This window comes from Physella acuta, unplaced genomic scaffold, assembly GCF_028476545.2.
Source record: "Physella acuta isolate Inbredline_101_S28 unplaced genomic scaffold, ASM2847654v3 ptg000861l, whole genome shotgun sequence".
Taxonomy (NCBI): Eukaryota; Metazoa; Mollusca; class Gastropoda; family Physidae; genus Physella; species Physella acuta.
In genome coordinates, this window is record NW_026732378.1 from 71888 (window position 1) to 91724 (window position 19837).

A 19837-nucleotide genomic window follows, 5' to 3' on the forward strand; every position below is an offset into this window, starting at 1 on the left:
CCCCCCCACCCACCCCTCATCTCACATAATGTTTTTAACTTTGTTGGCTGATCAGAAACCTTCATCTACCGTTCCCCCCCCCCCCCCGTACACACACAAAGCCCTAGACAGTGAAAAAAATACCTCTCTCCACATATACCAATTATACTAGTAACCCGAAAATCTTAAGTTCCGATCCGGGTTCAAGTCACTAGAACGTCCCTAAGTCCTTCCAGCTGTAATGGGTACCCTACTCACGTTAGGGAAAGTAAAGGGGACTGGACATAGTGCTGACCACACTATCCTTTCATATACAGAGGTCACAGAACCAGGTGAACTCTACTTCATTTGCCCCAGGGAACGCCAGGCTCCAAAAGAAACTTTACTTTTACACTCACATATATATCAGTAAATAAATTATTTCCCGGCAAAATTTTTAATTGAAGAGCTACTTTATGAATTATTTAATAAAATTCAGAGGCATAGCGAGGGGGGGAGCGGGAGGTACATATGTCCCCTGGCGCCGACCTTAGGGGGCGCCAAAATGGGTTGGAAAAAAATTAAATATTATATTAGCTGCATTTTTGCATTATAAATATAAAAAAAAATATAGGGGGGGGGCGGCAAATTGAAAGTTTGAGGGGGGGGGGGAGGGGTGCACGTTGAAAATTGAAAGGTTTCTCCCGAGGGGGGCGCCAAACTAAAAGTTTGTCCCCGGGCGCCGGGAAGGGTCGCTACGCCTCTGATAAAATTAAACTGATAGAGTAGAGCTACATTACTTTGATTACATTAAACCAATTACTACAATTAAACCTGGGGCTAAAAACCTTTAACCATGTTACACCCCTCATTTCAAACGTCACGCTAGGCACATACATTCTTTTAGTAAGTAAAACAAGATTTTATAGATCAACTGAGATACAGACTCACGAGTTTATCCAAATGGTTCCGTCTAGATGAGTATTTTTGTAAAATAAGGTACTATTTCGACAGTGTTTTTCATTTTGTAAAAGAAATAAAAACTATTTCTTTATCGAAAGTTTTTAATAACATTTTATAGAACATAACGTATGCATAATTTTAGTTTACAAATAACAAAGCAAACATAAGCAACATATTTTAGAATCAAAATTTAACATTTTCTAAAAATTATTATTAAAATTAACATTACATGCTATTTCCACGATTTTTTCTTTTTAGAAACATACTATTCTCAAAATTTATTTTTATAATGTTATTTAGTAGAAATAATATACTAATTCCAAAATTTGTGTCTATAATGTTATTCATCAGAAATACCATACTATTCCCAAAATTTATTTTTATTTCATTTAGTAGCAACAATATACTATTCCCAAAATGTATGTCCATAATGTTATTCATCAGAAATAACACACTATTCTCAAAATTTATTTTTATAATGCTATTCACCAGTAACAAATATCTTCTCAGTCAAGGTGACTTTTGCTGTAGTGACCGGAAGCCACCCTCGGCTCTAGACAGACAGACAGACAGACAGACAGACAGACAACTCTCGTGGTTGAAACCGGAAGTAGTGACCGCTGGCTGGCCATTAATTTTTCAATCTCATTTTCTAATCCAACACGGTGGTACTGGACGTCCGCGCATTACTTGGACATTACTCGAAGGCTGCTCGGTCAAATCATTATGTACAATCTCTGGCTTGAAACAGATTCTGGGGGAATGGGATGGTTGTAGGGGAGCAGGGGAATGGGGAATAGGGGATTTAAAATATTGATCCCCAGAAATAGGAATAAAGCCGATATTAAAAGTCACGTCGAAATAAGTCACGTGGAATGGGTTGTCACGTCTAAATGTCAGTTGAAATGTTACAATTTTCTGTCACAAGCGTGATTTTCAACATAGCCGACATTCAATAAGTTATAACACCACCCAAATACAGAAAGAGAAGCAGCTGAAATCGGAGTCAACGGCCTGTATGGCGCATAACATGTTGGCACGTGATAATCCCTTTCAAACAACTATAGGCTACCCATAGCAGTCCTCATACGTTTAGTGTTTTTTTACAAGCTTTTATTTAACTCACTTCCTCGTCATTCTGTCTGTCGTCAGTCTAGATAGAAACGCAGGAGTGAAAATTCGGACAGTTTTACTTGACCGATACGATTCACATTTGGCACGTGGGTCAAGACATGAAGACAATGCAATCTGAAACTAAATTTGACTTAATTGGATGCCTAATTGATTTTTTATGAATTAATTAAAATTTGGACCGAATTAGTAGGCATGTCTAGCCAACCACACCACACGCGTCATCAATAGCTGCGCCATCACGACCACGTAATGGCTGCGTTCAAAAACCATTGCGCGCCTACTGAACGTGATATTCAGTAGGCGCGCAATGGTTTTTAGTCATGTAACTCTATTGTAGATAAAACATGTAAAGTACTGAAAAAAAAATTCATAAAAAACGTTTTAATAACAAGCTTTTATGTAATGATGCACTAAAAAGTAGAAAATAAATTATAGACTACTATTTAAATAACTATAAAGAAAAGCGTGGGTGTCTTCCTTAACATTAGTAAAGGTATCCAATAGATACTAAAGTGACCCACGCTTTTCTTTATAGTTATTTAAATAGTAGTCTATAATTTATTTTCTACTTTTAAGTGCATCATTACATAAAAGCTTGTTATTAAAACGTTTTTTATGAATTTTTTTTTAATTTTAAACATTAAAAAAAAATATTGAGTAGTTTTGTACTGTTTCAAAGACATGATCACAAAGTGTATATATAATAATTAAGGTGTTCATATAAAGCGCCGTTGGAATTTAGACATAAATGCTAGTAGTTCATATAAAGCGTCGTTGGAATCTAGATTTCCATAAATGATGGTAGTCCACATAAAGCCCCGTTTGAATTCAGACTTCTATAAATGCAGCGAATCCATATAAAGCGATGTTGAAATCTAGACTTCGATAAATGCTGTTGTCTATAACCCATGGTACCGTGTAGCGAGTCATTGAAACCTAATGGTCTAAATATTTCGGAAGTCAAGAAAACCTAATCTCATGAACGTCGAACATCAAATTCCCAGGCGGAAGTTTGCGGACCTCTGGGAAGACTTAGAAGCCATCTCTTCAGGAGACTTACCTAATTAACGCCCATTAGTGGAGCTCTCCATCCAGCGGAGATTTTTACCAGATAAAATTACAAAAGAAATTTAAAAGAGATTGCACTAAATCGATGTTGGCTATCGTGAAGTATTAAAAAAATAAGCTTTTAAAAAATGTCGATGATTTAGATGCTCAGAATATTTACTTTCTAAAAAATAACAGGGTATTAAATGACACCATTTAAAAAAAGGCTTAGTGTTCTTATTTTATTCTTAACATTAAATAAACGTAAACACTTCAAGTTTTCTTGTAATATTGGACAGTTTTAAATTAAATCTTAATTTGTCATGACATAATGTTTGATTAATGATACGTTAATAGGAGGTCGACACTTAGTAGGTTAACGTTGTACTTAATCTTACTTATAATGTAGATCACCAAAGTATGATATTGCTACCATAGAACCAGATTGTTGTAACTAAATTTTTCTGTTGTTTTTTTTAAAGATGTATACACCGCTATGTCCTAAATCCATCAATGCATTATAGAATTTTTAAAAAAAAAATGTGGTTTATATCTCTTACCGTTATTACACAACATTTTAATTACACCAAATGCATTACGAAAAAAAAAGAAAAAGAATTTCGCCCGGTAAAACACGTAAGCGAAATGTTTAATGTCTTGTGAACTTTGCACCAAAATATTAAACTGTATTATTACTTATCCCGTAAACTGATAATTTTAAGGAAAACAAAACTTTTAAGCCTTTGTTGTGAATGTTTTTTTAAAAGTGGATTTAGAACAGTCTGGCTCTTGGCAAGCGATATGATATTATTTCGTATCAGTGGCGTAGCGAGGTCGGGTGTCATCCGGTTCAGCACTTGATGGTGTCACCTCCAGAGGCGTAGCGACCTTTCCCGGGGACAAACTTTCAATTTTCGATTTACACCCCTACCCCTCAAACTTTCGATTTACACCTCTTAAAACACTATTTAACACTCGAATTAATCACTTAATTAATTGGAATTATCATTTTTCTCTATATATTTTGCTATTTTTTGCCTTGGTGTCACCCCCCTAAATGGTGTCACCAGGTGCGGTCCGCACCCCCCCCCCCCCCCCCGCCCGCTACGCCTCTGTTTCGTATCTAATCTACAAATCTGTAACTGCTCCATGCAGTATACTTATTCCTTTCTATTTCCAGTCTATATCACATGCCCGTTTTTCGCATGGTTTACGGTAAATCGAATATATTATCCATTTTCTAGACTGCGTGAAAAGATGTTACAGTATCACGACGCATATTAGCGATTTCCATGACGTAGCTTCGCGTCACATTAGCGAATACTGTTACGGAGCCCCGCGTCACAATAGCTAGAGTGATGACGCAAATTTGTGGCAGAACAGGATAAGACAGGTCTCATAAAAAGAAACCGACAGCGTGACAGAGAATCTAAGGGCCGTAACTAGGTCTCATGACTACTCCAATGTACAGTTAGAGTTACTCGCCCATTGCGAGTTACCTACCCCCTCTCCCCTCCTTCAAACCGACAACTAACAAATTGACCAATTACATCCTCCTTGATGAATCGGTGACTATGAGATAGTCGGCCTCCAAGGGTCATTTGTCCGTTGTTGAAATAGCTAACAAGGAAAGAAATAGAGAGTTTCCACCAGTAAAACGCTGGTGAATTTAGTGACGTCTTTCACCAAAGTAATAAACGTATATTATTAGTATTATTACTGATCTTTTAAACTTGTAATTATTATAGAATGTCTGGGGTTATTGTAACGAGAGCAGATGGAGTAGATTTCGTCTGGAGTGTATGATTAAGTAAGTGAGTAAATACAAATTTCATCTCGGACCTCGTGGTTAACTTGGGCAGGTGAAGTAGAGTTTATCTGTTTCTGTGACGTCTGATAATTTGATCAGCACTGCATCCACGCGTTTTATTTTCTCTATCGTAAGTCAGGTCCCTAGCAGAGTCGGGTGGATTCTGGTTCGTGCTACGGCACTAGCTAGGGACCCGAACTCGGGACTTTCGGGTTAGCAGACAAACGCCCTATCACTCGACCATCGTACCACCAGTGTAGGACTAAAAGATGGAATAAACTGAATTGCGACGTATTAAGCTGCGGATTGTAATGCTGTTGATAAATGCTAATAACGTATACGTGACGTTGGTGATTGTATATTGTTGCTATTTTTATGTGACTCTAGATTAATTGTTAGTATTTTCATAAATTGCATTATTTCACAATTTTTATAAACATAAAAAAAAGAATCCAAAATTAATCAAATATGCAGTATATTTGTCAGTTTATCTTCGTATGAAAGAAATAATATGACGTACACAATGCTCACTCCACTTTTCATTCCCCGACTTAATTAAGATAACTACTAGTTTTGGTTCCGCGTGGCCTAGCGGTAGAGCGCTTGACTGCTAACACGAAAGTCTCGAGTTCGTATCAGGTTTCAAGTCTGTAGAACGTCCCTGAGTCCACCCAGCTCTGATAGACACCTAAGTTACTTTAAGATAAAGTATAGGCAGCTGGGCATTATGCTAACTACAAAACCCCTTCATATGTCGAGTTTACAGAAACAGTTGAATTCTACTTCAATTTCCCCATGGACCATCGGGTTCGAAAACGGTACTCAATTTCGCTATTATTGGTTGAATTCTAGTAGTTCCTAAGGATCCGATCGCGAGACCTTCGTACGAACATCCATAAGCACTGCCGCTAGACCATCCATCCACGGCACAATAATACCTCATCTAAAGATAATTTTACAAAAAAAAATATAAAAAAATATAAAAAAAATAAAAATTAACGGTTTATCAAAACTGTAGAACAAACTCGTACAAGTACACCGACAACCGACAATAAATCAACTCTACGAACTATAAGACAGTTTGAAAACGTCTCATACTACCTAATGACATCTCTATGTCCGCTTAAGTTCATCCGTGTTATTTTACGACTTTGTTTTTACTTCAATCACCAAAAAAAATCCACGGCAAACCACACCAGGGAGATTACGAGGCTTAGGGGCGGGGATATGACACCCCCACGAAGACCATGTGTCCATACAATCTTTAAATCTACCCCCGGGCCTCCCAATGGTTGAGGGTGGGGGGAAAATTACAAGGTAAATTGACTTTTATGGAGGAGAGTGTCAACGAGGGAGGGGGTGTATGGGCCAGTGAGGTTTATTGAGGGTCTCTGTGGGGTAGGTAGTTGTTAAGAGTATGGAGAATCTAGAGATGAGGGAATTTTTTTTTTTTGAGTACGAGATGGACCCGGAGAGGTTATGAGATATAGTCTATGGTTAAACAAATGTAAGCAGAGTTTCTTCCAGGCATCTCTTCGGCGGAGAACCCCCCCCCCCCTCCACCCGAAGAAAGTCTACCGTCTCCCCCCCCCCCCACGATATGTTATTTATATTGAAAACATATACTTTTAAAAGTGTCCGCCCCCCCACCACCCCACGGGAAAATTTTGTCCGCACCCAAACCCCTAAAATATCAAGTGCCCCCCCCCCCCCCGAGTAAAAAGTGTGGAAGAAACACTGAATGTAAGTCGTACAGAATCGATCACCATGTGGAATATAAAGATACTATTTTATAAAAAAAAACAACAACACACGAATACCTAGTAATGGGAGATCAAAGGTCATCGGACATTACAATGTAATCAACAGGGATGGGGGTATACTTTGAGTCAGGGATGGGAAATAGGATGAAATCAAGCTAAAAAAAAATAAAAATTGCCAGTTTGATTCCAGTTTCAGTGTGCCTGTGTGCGAATTGGGATTTAAATTGCCAATTAAAGTCAGATTCTAAAGCTTCAGTCTGGCTGGAGACATTAGGGTATCTCTCCACAATTTGTAGTCAATCCGGTACCGTTACCTTAGCATTTAAAGAGTGTCTAGCATGCTAAAAGGTGATTTTGGTTCCATGAGATATATATATATGTATATATATATATATATATATATATATATATATGTATATATATATATATATATATATATATATATATATATATATATATATATATATATATATATATATATGGATATAATTACATATAGTTAAAAATATAGCCATTTATGCTTTACAATATAGTTTGCATTAAATTACTATAGACCATCAGCGTTATAAAAATCCCTATAGGCCCTACATGTAATATACCTTCAGTAAACTATGTATACAAATGTATAATGGCTGATCAATCTTAAAGTTTTTTTTTTTTTACAATTATCTTCAATACGGTAAACCATCTGCGAGAGGTGTAGTCTAATTAATAATTTGGTTTTTGTTAAAATGTCATTGTACGCAATCGATTCCAAAATGTTGTGGTCAGTGTTTCTTCCAGACATTTTTCTCCGGGGGGGGGGGCACTTGAAATTATCGGGGGGCGGTAGACTTTCTTCGAGGGGCGGGGGGCAGAGCCCCCCCACCCCCTCCCGAAGAGATGCCTGGAAGAAACTCTGGTTGTGGTATCGATACACTCAACATTACACGTCCATAACACCATCCCTTATCGTAACTTTTGTGTTGATCATAATAAGCCTAACCATGATGGTATCGTAGACAGTAATCATAATTTCATCCTTGAAACTAAAACGAATCCGAATTCCCGATTGGCGAAAGGACATATTTACACTTGTTGGAAGGACAGTAAAATTACAAAGTGGGAAGGCTAATTCCCATTTCTAGCATGTAAAAAACATTAGCGTGTCGCGCCCTTCCGTGTGAACGTGTCCCGTCGTAATGGCTGAACTATGGCGGACACTTTGCTCTGCTGGGCACTTCCTCACCTCGCATCGCCATTAAAAGCGTTGACATGGAGGTGGTCACGCGAGGTATGATGGGTAATATAAAACCTAGCCTGAGCTGGGTATAGGAAGGTGAGTCATGATGGGTAATATAAAACCTAGTCTGTGCAGAATTTAGGAAAGTGAGGCATGATGGGTAATATAAAACCTAGTCTGTGCAGAATTTAGGAAAGTGAGGCATTATGGGTAATGTAAAACCTAGTCTCAGCTAAGTATAGGAAGGTGAGGCATGATGGGTAATATAAAACCTAGTCTGAGATTAGTATAGCAAGTTGACGCATGATTGGTAATACAAAAACTAGTTTGACCTCAGTAAAGGATGGACGGTGATAGGGACTGACTGTGTGTATTTAGGGGGGGGGGTTGACAGAAATCGAAGCTTTTTACATCATCCTAAGTAAAATCTTTACGCGATTCGAGAAACTTCCCCAACACAATCCCCACCCCCTTTCCCCAATATACATAACCCATCCCCCCCACACCTCCCAGTTAGGTTTCCTGACTTTACTTTTTGATCGGCCCAAATCATCATCCCACACACCAGCTAGGCAGAGACCCATAAATAAAGAGGAAGCGTTGAATACCGTGATATACAGAGGATGAGACGAAAATAAAAAGAAAAAGAAAATCTAGTCTGCACCAAGTAGCCACGGGGTGATTTTTCTCTAGCATGTTTTAATGGAATTTTTTTTAGAAGGATTTGCAGGAACGTAGATTAAATTTACTCTTTAAAAAAATCAAAGAGATGAAAAAATCTATGCAGCAATGGCGCCAAGTCTACTTTTCACACTTCAGACAGATCAATTATGTTCAAGGTGTGTGTATATATATGTAATATGTTTAGTATATATATATGTTTAGTATATATATGTTTAGTAATATATATATATGTTTAGTAATATATATATATATATATATATATATATATATATATATATATATATATATATATATATATATATATATATATATTTATATGTACAATACATATGTATGCTAAGTATTTAAACTTCTTCCCCATCTCTGGATAGTTTAAAATAACCAGTTGCAGTCTTGAAAGAGAATTATTTCACTACAGTAAAAACTTTTTTTCAGCCTCATCTGAAAGGGGTGGGGGTGGAAGCGATGGGGTGGGAAGGGGGTAGGGCGTCAAAGTCCTGATGGTCCCAGCGGTTAGCGTCTGTGTACACATATTGATCTACGAAATTGATCTCACAATATTTAAAGGCTGGCCCACGCTCAAGACCCTGGGACGAAATGTAGGGGGTCAGTAATTTTTTTTTTTTTTTTTACGGAGTGTCATCTGGATGGAATGGACGAGAGGTTAGCAGCCTGACATAATCTCAGGGCTCGCTGTGTGTTGGTGAGGGTGTTGTTGTTGATGGGTGTATGTGTGTTTCAGTGTGAGTGTTTATGTGCGTTTCAGTGTGAGTGTTTATGTGCGTTTCAGTGTGAGTGTTTATGTGCTTTTTAATGATGGGGACAGTCGGATATTTTCAGTGTGTGCTTGCTTATGTATGTGTGTTTCAGCGTGTGTGTGTGTGTGTGTGTTTGTGCGTATTTATGATCGGGAAATACAGATAGTTTCATTGTGTGTTTGATTGTGTATGTGCAGTGTGTATGTGGGTTTTTTTAAAAATGCAAATGTGTGCGTGAGAGCGAGTGTGTGTTTAGTGTAACCGTCACACACACACACACACACACACACACGCACACGCACACACACACTTATCGGTACCACTTCAGCACTCACATCTTGCTAAACTCTAAAATTGTATGACGTCACGTGATTTCCGCTCCGTCAACGGAAATCCATTATTCTTTAAATCATTAAAGTGTAATTAACTGTCCCCTAATGTTTCTATCAATCCTTAAATATCAGTCTATTAAACTCAAATCCTTTAAAATTCAATCCAGAGTTCACTAATTTCAACTACCTCTCAATCTTCAACATTCAGACTATTCTCTTACAATCCTAAAAAAACAATCTAATATCCTCCTAAAAATTAAATCCACTTTCCTCCAATCCTAATATATCAATCCATTTTTTCCAGTTCTAAAATTTAAATCCATTATCATCCAATCCTAAAATTTCAATCCATTATCATCCAATCCTAAAATTTCAATCCATTATCCTCTAATACCCCCTATTATGTTGGTGGCGCTTGTTGAGAATGTAAAAATTTAATCGAACATTAAAGTAAAGGGGTATAACTGGTGACACAATGTGATTAGAGTTATTTTTAGATCTAATCGATCAGGTTCGGTTAACCCCAGGTTCGATCAAACCTAGGGGCAAAATTCACCACGTATGATTGACATTCCAATGTTTTGTTCAAATTAGTAATTCTTTTTATATTTTTATTTTTAAAGAAGAGTTATTCAATATAACAAAACAAACACACTCTTATTTTGAAATATTATCACGACAGTAATCAATCATGTTAATATCTAAATAATATTTTATTAAAATTAAATGGTAAAATAATTTGTATTAATTATTTGTCATTGAAGACAATGATGTATAATCTTTAAGTGTATAACAGCATTATAAATGGCATTAATGAAAAAAACTTCGTCACTTTACTTACTTTTACTAGACATGTGATATTTTTTATTATGCAATCTTTAATAATATATCATGATAAACAGTTATTTTTTCGGGATAAAAAAAAAGCAATGAAAATAAAAATTATTTTTCACTTTGATTTTTTTTTTTTTTTTTTTTAAGAGTTCGATCATTTATTTACTTCATTACAAAGCTATAATTTAAGTTCTCAGACCAGCAGGTGGTGCTCTACCAGCAAAGGTAGGAGTTGGCTGCGTCACTTGCAGATGAGGGAGGTTGGCAAAGTCAAGAGCCTTCAACATCTCCTTTGTATCTGGATCAATCTCAATTATGTCAAGTTCCAGGGCTGATACCTCAGGGACATAGTTATCTCTTCTCTCTCTTTCTTCTTCTTGAAGTTTAATAGAGATGTTGCGAACTGGGCCTTTCTGGATCCTCTTCATCAAATGTGTAACAAACCCAGCAATCTTGTTCCTGAGCTTTTTGCTTGGTATAATGGCAATTTCTTCACATACTCTCTTGTTGGTGTGAAAGTCAGCAGTGAGCCAGGTGTAATATTTTTCAATAATCACTCTGGCAGCCTTTTTCACTGTTTTGGTCCTCACACGAGCCATTTTGGTTGTGTTAGCGGAAAAGCGAATAATAGACGAGACACGAAACCGTTAGATAACTGATCGTATGTCACAGCTTAATTAATATATCTAATGTTTACAACACTGTTTATCACTGTTTGATAGCGTGCGAAGGCTTTATCTAAGAACTTCGCTCTCGCACATTTTCCAACACAAATCCACATTAAGCTTGGAGTAAGAAGATTATTGGTTCGTCTTCGCGGAATCCCTTAATTATAATTAGAGCAGCGCTCTCCATTAACTGATTAGCGTCTGGTTAAAGGCTATGTTTATTTTGTAGAGAGTTATTTCCCATTTCGATTCGAGTTATCGTTATTGACATAGCAGAGGTTTTTTTTCTCGTGGAGGTGATGGAAAATATGGTGGGTCGGGGGGTCGGGGGGGGGGGGGGGGCGGGATATAATAAGTTCATATTAAAGTGGTTTTTTTTAATATCTTAAAATTTTATTTTCCGGTTAGCCTTGAGAGCAGAAATATGATGATGAAATGCATTTGGGCTAAGTTGCGGTCGTGTTGTGTTTGTGTTGTATTACACATCGATGGTGTGTTAAGTTGGTTTTTGGTGTTACCACTGTTATTGGTGGTGTTTACATCAATGGATTGGGAGGTGTCAGGTGTCAATAGAGTAATATTTTTTTTTTTAAATATTGTGTTGAATTTTTAAAACTTTCTTTAAAAAAATGTTTTCTTTGAAGTTGAGATACGAGATTAATTATCTTAATGTGAAATATGATAAAATGAAAATATAAATCGATTATTTAAGACATTTTTAGATTTGAAATGCAATATGTGGTTAAGGTGAAAAATGTAGCAAGTGTAAAACGTGTATTATGTGTTGAATAAGTTTTGACTTTTAAAAATACGTTCGGTTCATTTGGTATATGTGGTTTGCTGGAAGAGGAATGGCGTGGTCGAAAGGTAAAGCGTTCGACTGCTAACCCTAACGTCTCGAGTTCGAATCTCAGACTCGAGTCCTTGAGTCAATCCAAGGCTGATTGGGAACCTTGGAAGATTAAGGCGGTGGGCAGAGTGTCGAACACACGATTTCTACATATGCCTAAGTCACTGAAACAGGAGAACTCTACTTCATCTACTACATATAACGTAAGCTCGACAAGGCACTTTACTAACTATTTGGGGTAATCGATACATAATGCGACACAAAAATTACCAGTCATATATTCGCACACTAAACCTTGTTGACTTTTGAATACAAGAATCATAAACTTTTTTTTTAGAAGACGTGGTTCAAGGTTGAGAGGAATCGGGTGGGGGTTGATGAGGGTGAGATGCGGGTAAGTGATGAGGGTGGTGGTGGTGGTGAGGGTAGGGTGGGGGTGGTGAGGGTAGGGGTGGTGAGGGTAGGGGTGATGAGGGTGGGGTAGTGAGGGTGGGGTTGGTGAGGGTAGGAGTGGAGATGGTGGGGGTGATGAGGGTGGGGTGGTGGGGGTAAGGTGATGGGGGGTAGGGTGATAAGGGTAGGGGTGATGAGGGTAGGGGTGATGAGGGTAGGGGTGATGAGGGTAGGGGTGATGAGGGTAGGGGTGGTGATGGTAGGGGTGGTGAGGGTGGGGTGGTGAGGGTAGGGGTGATGAGGGTGGGGGTGATGAGGGTGGGGTTGGTGAGGGTAGGAGTGGAGATGGTGGGGGTGATGAGGGTGGGGTGGTGGGGGTACGGTGATGGGGGTAGGGTGATGAGGGTAGGGGTGATGAGGGTAGGGGTGATGAGGGTAGGGGTGATGAGGGTAGGGGTGGTGAGGGTAGGGGTGGTGATGGTAGGGGTGGTGAGGGTGGGGTGGTGAGGGTAGGGGTGGTGAGGGTAGGGGTGATGAGGGTGGGGGTGATGAGGGTGGGGGTGATGAGGGTGGGGGTGATGAGGGTGGGGGTGATGAGGGTGGGGGTGATAAGGGTGAGGGTGGTGAGGGTAGGGTGATGAAGGTGGGGGTGGTGATGGAGGGGGTGATGAGGGTAGGGGTGGTGAGGGTAGGGGTGGTGAGGGTGGGGTAATGAGGTTAGGGGTGATGAGGGTAGGGGTGGTGAGGGTAGGGTGATGGGGGTAGGGTGATGAGGGTGGGGTGGTGAGGGTGGGGTGGTGAGGGTAGGGTGGTGAGGGTAGGGGTGGTGAGGGTAGGGGTGATGAGGGTAGGGTAGTGAGGGAAGAAATGATGAGGGTAGGGGTGGTGAGAATGGGGGTGATGAGGGTAGGGGTAATGAGGGTAGGGGTGGTGAGAATGGGGGATAACTCAATTCAGCACATTCCCTGCATAACATTTTCCCCTCCGCTAAACGCCGGCAGCCCAACCGGCAGCCGGCAACAAAAGAAACCCTTCCTATCTACACGAGTCGTCGGCCTCGAGTGCGCTTCAGTAAAGTAACAGCTCAGCCGGAAAAAAAATGCCGGAAAAAAAATGCCGGAAAAAAAAAGTTTTTTTAAAGATGGGTGAAAAAAAAATGTTTATGGATTATTTTTCAAGAAAATGTCAAAAGCCCTATACCGGATTCCGTGAAGTATTTTGGCATAACGTTCGAATGATTAAAGAAACATGCAATGGTGTGAAGGAGGGATGAGGGTGGGGGGGGGGGGGGAGGATAAGCTTGGGGCGATTTGGTATGAAGAGGTCAGTAGTCAAAGCGTGAAGATGTTAAGGGTAGGGAGGTTCAGGCGATGTTAAAAATTCGATGTTGGAGAAATTTTAAATGAAGATTTCAGTGTTTCAGATCTTAGACGATTTAGTAGTATGTTACACCGATTGGTATAGAGTCTCGCGTTCGAATCCGGGTTCAAATTATTGTAGCGTCCCTGAGTCCACCCAGCTCTGATGGGTACCTAACACGTTAGGGAAACAAAAGCGGCTGGGCATAGAGCTGACCACACTACCTGTGATGACGCAAGATTACGTCAGACATGTTTAGCAGATATAGGTTAGCAGAAACAGACTATAGGCCTAGTTGGTTGGGTAGAGAGGCCAATGGGCGCACAGGGCTGACCGGTCACGTGGGACGGTCAGCTGACCACTGAGGCGTGGGTCAGCAGTAGAGCGATAGGCCAGGAGTTGTTAGGTAGCGGGCAGAGACGGCCGAGAATGTAGATAGTTAGGAGATCATGATTAGCTAGCGGGGTAGAAGGTGTTAGATTGTAGAATGTAGAGAACAGTTAGATAGTGTTAGGAGTGGTCACGGGAGTGTGTAGTTAGTAGTATAGTGAACAGTTAGTAGTAGTAGTAAACAGTAGAGAGTGTAGAATAGGCTGGTTAGATAGAACTGATTATAATTTTAATAAAGAACAATTATAGTTGAACTTGAACTGTGTGTTATTGGATTCATTCGTTCCGCATCTTTAAAAATCCCCACCCTCACATCTGGTGGAGTGCGGGTCGAGGACAGGAAAGACAGTACATATCGGTTTACTCATGACGGAGTACATCTGGTGTACAGCTTCCTATAACTCAACACAACAGCGGGTTTCTTCAACCGGAACGAGTTTGGATTAACGACACAAGGGAACTGTCACCATGTTCAAAAAGATAAGTACCTTCCAACATTTTGTTTTTTTAAAAACGTTTGGGTTTAGAGCCGTGCTGGATAGTTGGTACCAGCGGTTTTTCTGCCTCTTCTTATCTGTTTATTCAACCACACTACCCTTAAAAATGCCTCCATTAAACGGATCAGTCCCTAAAGAGTCAGGCCTAGAAGAGCCAGGTAGAATTGATGACTTGTTGCTATACACAAATGTTCAGAATACAGTTAAAATGGAACACAAAACAAGAACTATTGAGGATCCAGATATTCTGGATGAATTGATTATTAGGCTTGGACAATACAAGACAACAGAAAATCGAGACTGGTTATTAACTGTTAAAGAATTTGACGCAAAAACTCTAGATGATCCAGATGCTATGGAAGATTTGATCAATAGAATTGTAGATTATAAGGTAACCGGAGATCCAGATTCCTTGTTAAATGAAGAAGAATATGATGCAAAGATAGATGCCGAGTTAGCAGAGAAACAAAGAGAAGCAGAAACATATATTGCCGGAATTAAAGAAGAAACAGAAAGAATTCGTAAAGAAAGAGAAAAACTGAGAGAACTTAGCCAAGCCAAACAAGAAACGGTGCAAAGTTTAGATACAAATAAAAACAACCAGATAGCATATGCACCAACATATTACTATTCAGATGAATCATTCAGTGAAACAAGCGAGAGATTTTCAAAAGAAAGCGATACAGCTCATTCAGTTCAATATAATACAAGAAACCACAACATACACATGTACTACAGTCAACCAGAAGACTATCACAGTGTCAGATGCTACTATTGTAATAGAACAGGCCACAAACAAATAAATTGCAGAATACGATATTATGATAGACGCCAACAAGATGCACAACGCAACAGACCAAAATATAGACAGATTAATAGAATAGCATTTATGTCATCGTTTACAGAAGCCAGTAAAAGAACAGACACATTTACGTCAAAAATTAATAACAGATACGCCACAGCAATTAGGGATACACTATGCTCCACAGTGGCAGTACGTAACACATTCGTACAACATCACCAATACACAGGCAGAACACAACTTGTCCACAGCTCAAGAGGCAGCACATATGTTTGGCCAACAGCTATAGTCACCATAGCCACACCCTCAGCGTGTAAAACAGTTGAAGCAGTTGTTTTCAAAAACGGGCCATACGATATGATATTAGGCAACATTACAGGAGTGAAGCAATTTAATGTAGAATTTATGAGCCACAAGCAACAAATAAACAAGCAGCCCAGTATTCGAGACAACGAAAAAGTAGACGAATTGCAATTCAAAACGGACAAGTTGATAGAAAAAGTTAACGAGGTTATTGGGGATCATTCTAAAAAGATTACCGAGATTGGTGCAGTTGTTCTTCACTTAGGGCTGCAGAACGACACAGTCAGTAATAGATTGCTGAGATTAGAGAAATCAGTAAACAGTGAATCAGAGGAATATGTAACAAGGAATTTGATAGAAGACAGAGAGCACGGTTACTCCTGGTCAGCCTTAAACCAGATGACCCCATCAACACACCTACAGAAACACAAGCATGGTAATCATAGACCACGTGAAAGATCACAACACCTTTGTCCACACCGAGCCCCGCCCTATCGGTCCTAGTGTGGTATATTAAGGCCTGGATAGAATTTGACCCGGACCGCCCCCACTAATGATTTGAATAATGAACATAAGATTGAAGTCAAGTCGAGGTTTTTTTTGTGTTAAGTCGCCGAGAAATTGGCGTGAAGTCAAAGAAGTTATTTGAAGTCAGTCAAGCCAGTCAATAAGTTGTTGAAGTCGTATTTGAGGTCATAGTGACTTAGTTGAAGTCATGTTGCAGTCATAGAAAAGTCTTTGAAGTTATTGTAAAGTCGTTGAGGTCATAGTGAAGAAGTGAAATCGTCGAAGTTATAGTGAAGTCTTTGAAGTCAAAGTGATGTCGTTGAAGTCTTTGAGGTCATATTGAAGTCGTTGAAGTCAAAGTGAATTGTTTGAAGTCATATTGAAGTCGTTGAAGTCAAGGAAAAGTCATTGAGGTCAAAGTGAAGACGTTTAAGTCGTCGAAGTTTAGTCAGTCAGTGAAGTCTATTAAGTTAAAGAGAAGTCGAAGCCAGTCAGAGGTCTATGAAGTCAGTCGATTTAGTTGTCGCAGTGAAGTTAGTCGTCAAAGAAGTTAGTCGTCAAGTTGAAGTAATTGAAGTCGTCAAAGTGGAATCAGTCGTTAAATTGAAGTCAGTCACGTTACTGAAGTCAAAGTGAAATAAGTGAAATTACTGAAGTCAGTTAAATTGAAATAAGTCAGGTTACTGAAGTCAAAAGTGAAGTCAGTCATTAAGTCAAGCCAGCCAGTTTTTTGTCAGAAGTCAGATAGTGAGAGCTGCTCCACTATATGATCACGTGTTGAAATGACACGATACACACTCACATGTCTATTCTTTTTGTGAAGCTATTTCTAAGCTCTAGTAGTGTTTACGTCTATTGAGTTTATTAGGCTTTACAGATTGTTGTTAGATTAGAGTGTACTGATTTTTTTATTTGGTTATTTTTGTAATGTTATTTTTTAATGTTTGCTATACCGCCAGACAAATGTTCAGCACGTATAAATTTGGGATTGAGTTTTTTTAATGGAAGGTACCTCTGTCTGAATACTTGTCTGCGCGGGCAATAAAAAGTCCACGTAAAACCATTGCTCATGGTCTCGTAATACAATTTCAGACCCACTACGCTTATTCAGAATGAGACGAGATGAAGCAGACACTTCAAAGAATGCCGCCATCTGAAGCCCTGATTACGTTGAGTTACCTGGACAGCGAACAGCCCTGCCGAACAGCGAATTGCCCTGGTCAAGATAGCGGACGCATCGCCACCGCTTCGCCCCCGCACTGGAGTTGAATAACAGACCGCCAGCTACGTACACCTACGTCGGCACATACAAAGGGTAGACGACCCATCGTCCAAGTTCCCAGCGTCGGAACGTTACGTCGTTGTTCGCCACCGCATCAGACAGCTCCAGTTCATCGCATAACCACTCTACGTGGACGTCTCAACCAGCGTTGAGATGAGATTGTTGCGTCATCACATTGACCAACGAAGTTACGCATACACCCGCCTCACGGGAATTTACATCAAAACTCGCCACAACCCACCCACCATAGAGGAACGCCAGCAATTACATAACACTTACACATACACTTACACTGCTCGCAGAGCCCGTTCAACCAGTTACACATTCTACTAAGATTAGCTCAAGGCCAGTGCACGACAACCTAGCCAGAACTGAGTTGCACATGATTGAATTCACACATACCATGAAACATAGACATACATTATCAAGCAGAAACACTCAACGTCAAGACACTTACACGAGAACTAGAACAATGACATTTTTTTTTCAGGAACACAGACACAAGATTTTATGTTTTTGTAAACTGTGCTGTCCCATTTTGTATTTGATTTATATGTTGATGTTAGGGATAGAATATAGTAGTAAGATAGATAGTTGTTGATGTATTAGATTAGTAGTAGACGCTGAAAAATATAATTTGTCAGCTACAGAAAGGGAGGGAGATATGTGATGACGCAAGATTACGTCAGACATGTTTAGCAGATATAGGTTAGCAGAAACAGACTATAGGCCTAGTTGGTTGGGTAGAGAGGCCAATGGGCGCACAGGGCTGACCGGTCACGTGGGACGGTCAGCTGACCACTGAGGCGTGGGTCAGCAGTAGAGCGATAGGCCAGGAGTTGTTAGGTAGCGGGCAGAGACGGCCGAGAATGTAGATAGTTAGGAGATCATGATTAGCTAGCGGGGTAGAAGGTGTTAGATTGTAGAATGTAGAGAACAGTTAGATAGTGTTAGGAGTGGTCACGGGAGTGTGTAGTTAGTAGTATAGTGAACAGTTAGTAGTAGTAGTAAACAGTAGAGAGTGTAGAATAGGCTGGTTAGATAGAACTGATTATAATTTTAATAAAGAACAATTATAGTTGAACTTGAACTGTGTGTTATTGGATTCATTCGTTCCGCATCTTTAAAAATCCCCACCCTCACACTACCCCTTCATATACCGAGGTCTACGAATCAGATGAACTCTACTTCAACTGTCCCATGTGTCTTGGGCGCGAACGGGATTAAGAAGGAGAAGATGAAGGTTGGAAGATGATTCTATGTAGAGACCATTATGCGAGATTTTAGGGGTATGGATGTTCAGGTGATATTACAATATTCGTAAGTTTGAGGTTGTTGAGGTGAAGAATAAGACAAAGAGTTGTAAAAAAGCTTCATTTAACCGGGTAAAGAAAATACTAGGAGGGTGAGATAAAAGACAGGATGTAAGCAGTGCTGTAGGCAGGTGGGCATCAGAAACTTACCTGTGGCGAACACGACGTCCAGAAGGAAGACGAGAGCCAGAAACTGGTGCTTGTGACGGGCCATATCTGGAAGAGAGAAATAAACAAACTAAGAAAAAAAAATTAAGTAAATTAATTAACTTAATTAAAAAGTAAAGATTCTTCTTTAGAACTAGGTATCTATGAGGCAGACAAATGAGAGTATGATGTGGTGGTGTGGTCAGGACTATGCCAACCGGCTTTTACTTTCTACATCGTAAGTCAGGTACCCATTAGAGCTGGGTGAACCAGGGTACGTCCTACAAGAACGAATCGAGATCCGAACTCGACACTTTCGGGCTGGTAGCCAAACGCTCTACCATTTGACCACGTTGTCCCACTAATTAACTTAAGTAATTAACATTAATTGGAGTCTCTTGACCAAGCTGTAATACGAATACAATGTTTTTACATCTATACAATAGTTTAAGACATCTGAATATTGAATGTATACCAATCCTAAAAATGAATATGTTCAGTGCTACATAAACAATAATGAAGTTAGTTTAACAAAGCAAAAAGCCAAACTGCTTTTCAATAATGTTGAAACTAATGAAATTTAAAATTATTTTTTAACTTTTATTTTTTCTATAAAAAAAATCAATAACATCGATTTCAAACGATCCGTTCAACAGACAAAATCTAAACTCTAAACCGTAACCAAAATAAATTTACACCAAAACAGACAGCAAAACCTCAACCTATTTTTTTTTAGTCTAATCCTAAACTGATTACCGCTTGATGAAAAACCAAAACCTAAACCTTAACAATCGAACATCAAACCACCCTTTCATGATAAA

The 19837-nt window shown here is 39.3% G+C and overlaps 2 protein-coding genes across 2 annotated transcripts in view; both read right to left on the reverse strand.

The window, feature by feature from the left end:
- Positions 1-19077, reverse strand: part of LOC131952238 (uncharacterized) — a gene marked incomplete at its 3' end in the record, with an annotated part of 79824 nt that extends 60747 nt beyond the window's left edge. Inside the window, exon 1 of the mRNA XM_059314792.1 lies at positions 19020-19077. The remainder of the gene's footprint in view (positions 1-19019) is intronic.
- LOC131952239 (small ribosomal subunit protein eS17-like) lies at positions 10625-11121 on the reverse strand. The gene has a single exon (XM_059314793.1). It carries the CDS (start codon positions 11102-11104, stop codon positions 10691-10693), a length of 414 nt encoding a protein of 137 aa, XP_059170776.1. The 5' UTR covers positions 11105-11121; the 3' UTR covers positions 10625-10690.
- Positions 19078-19837: the final 760 nt, after the last annotated feature.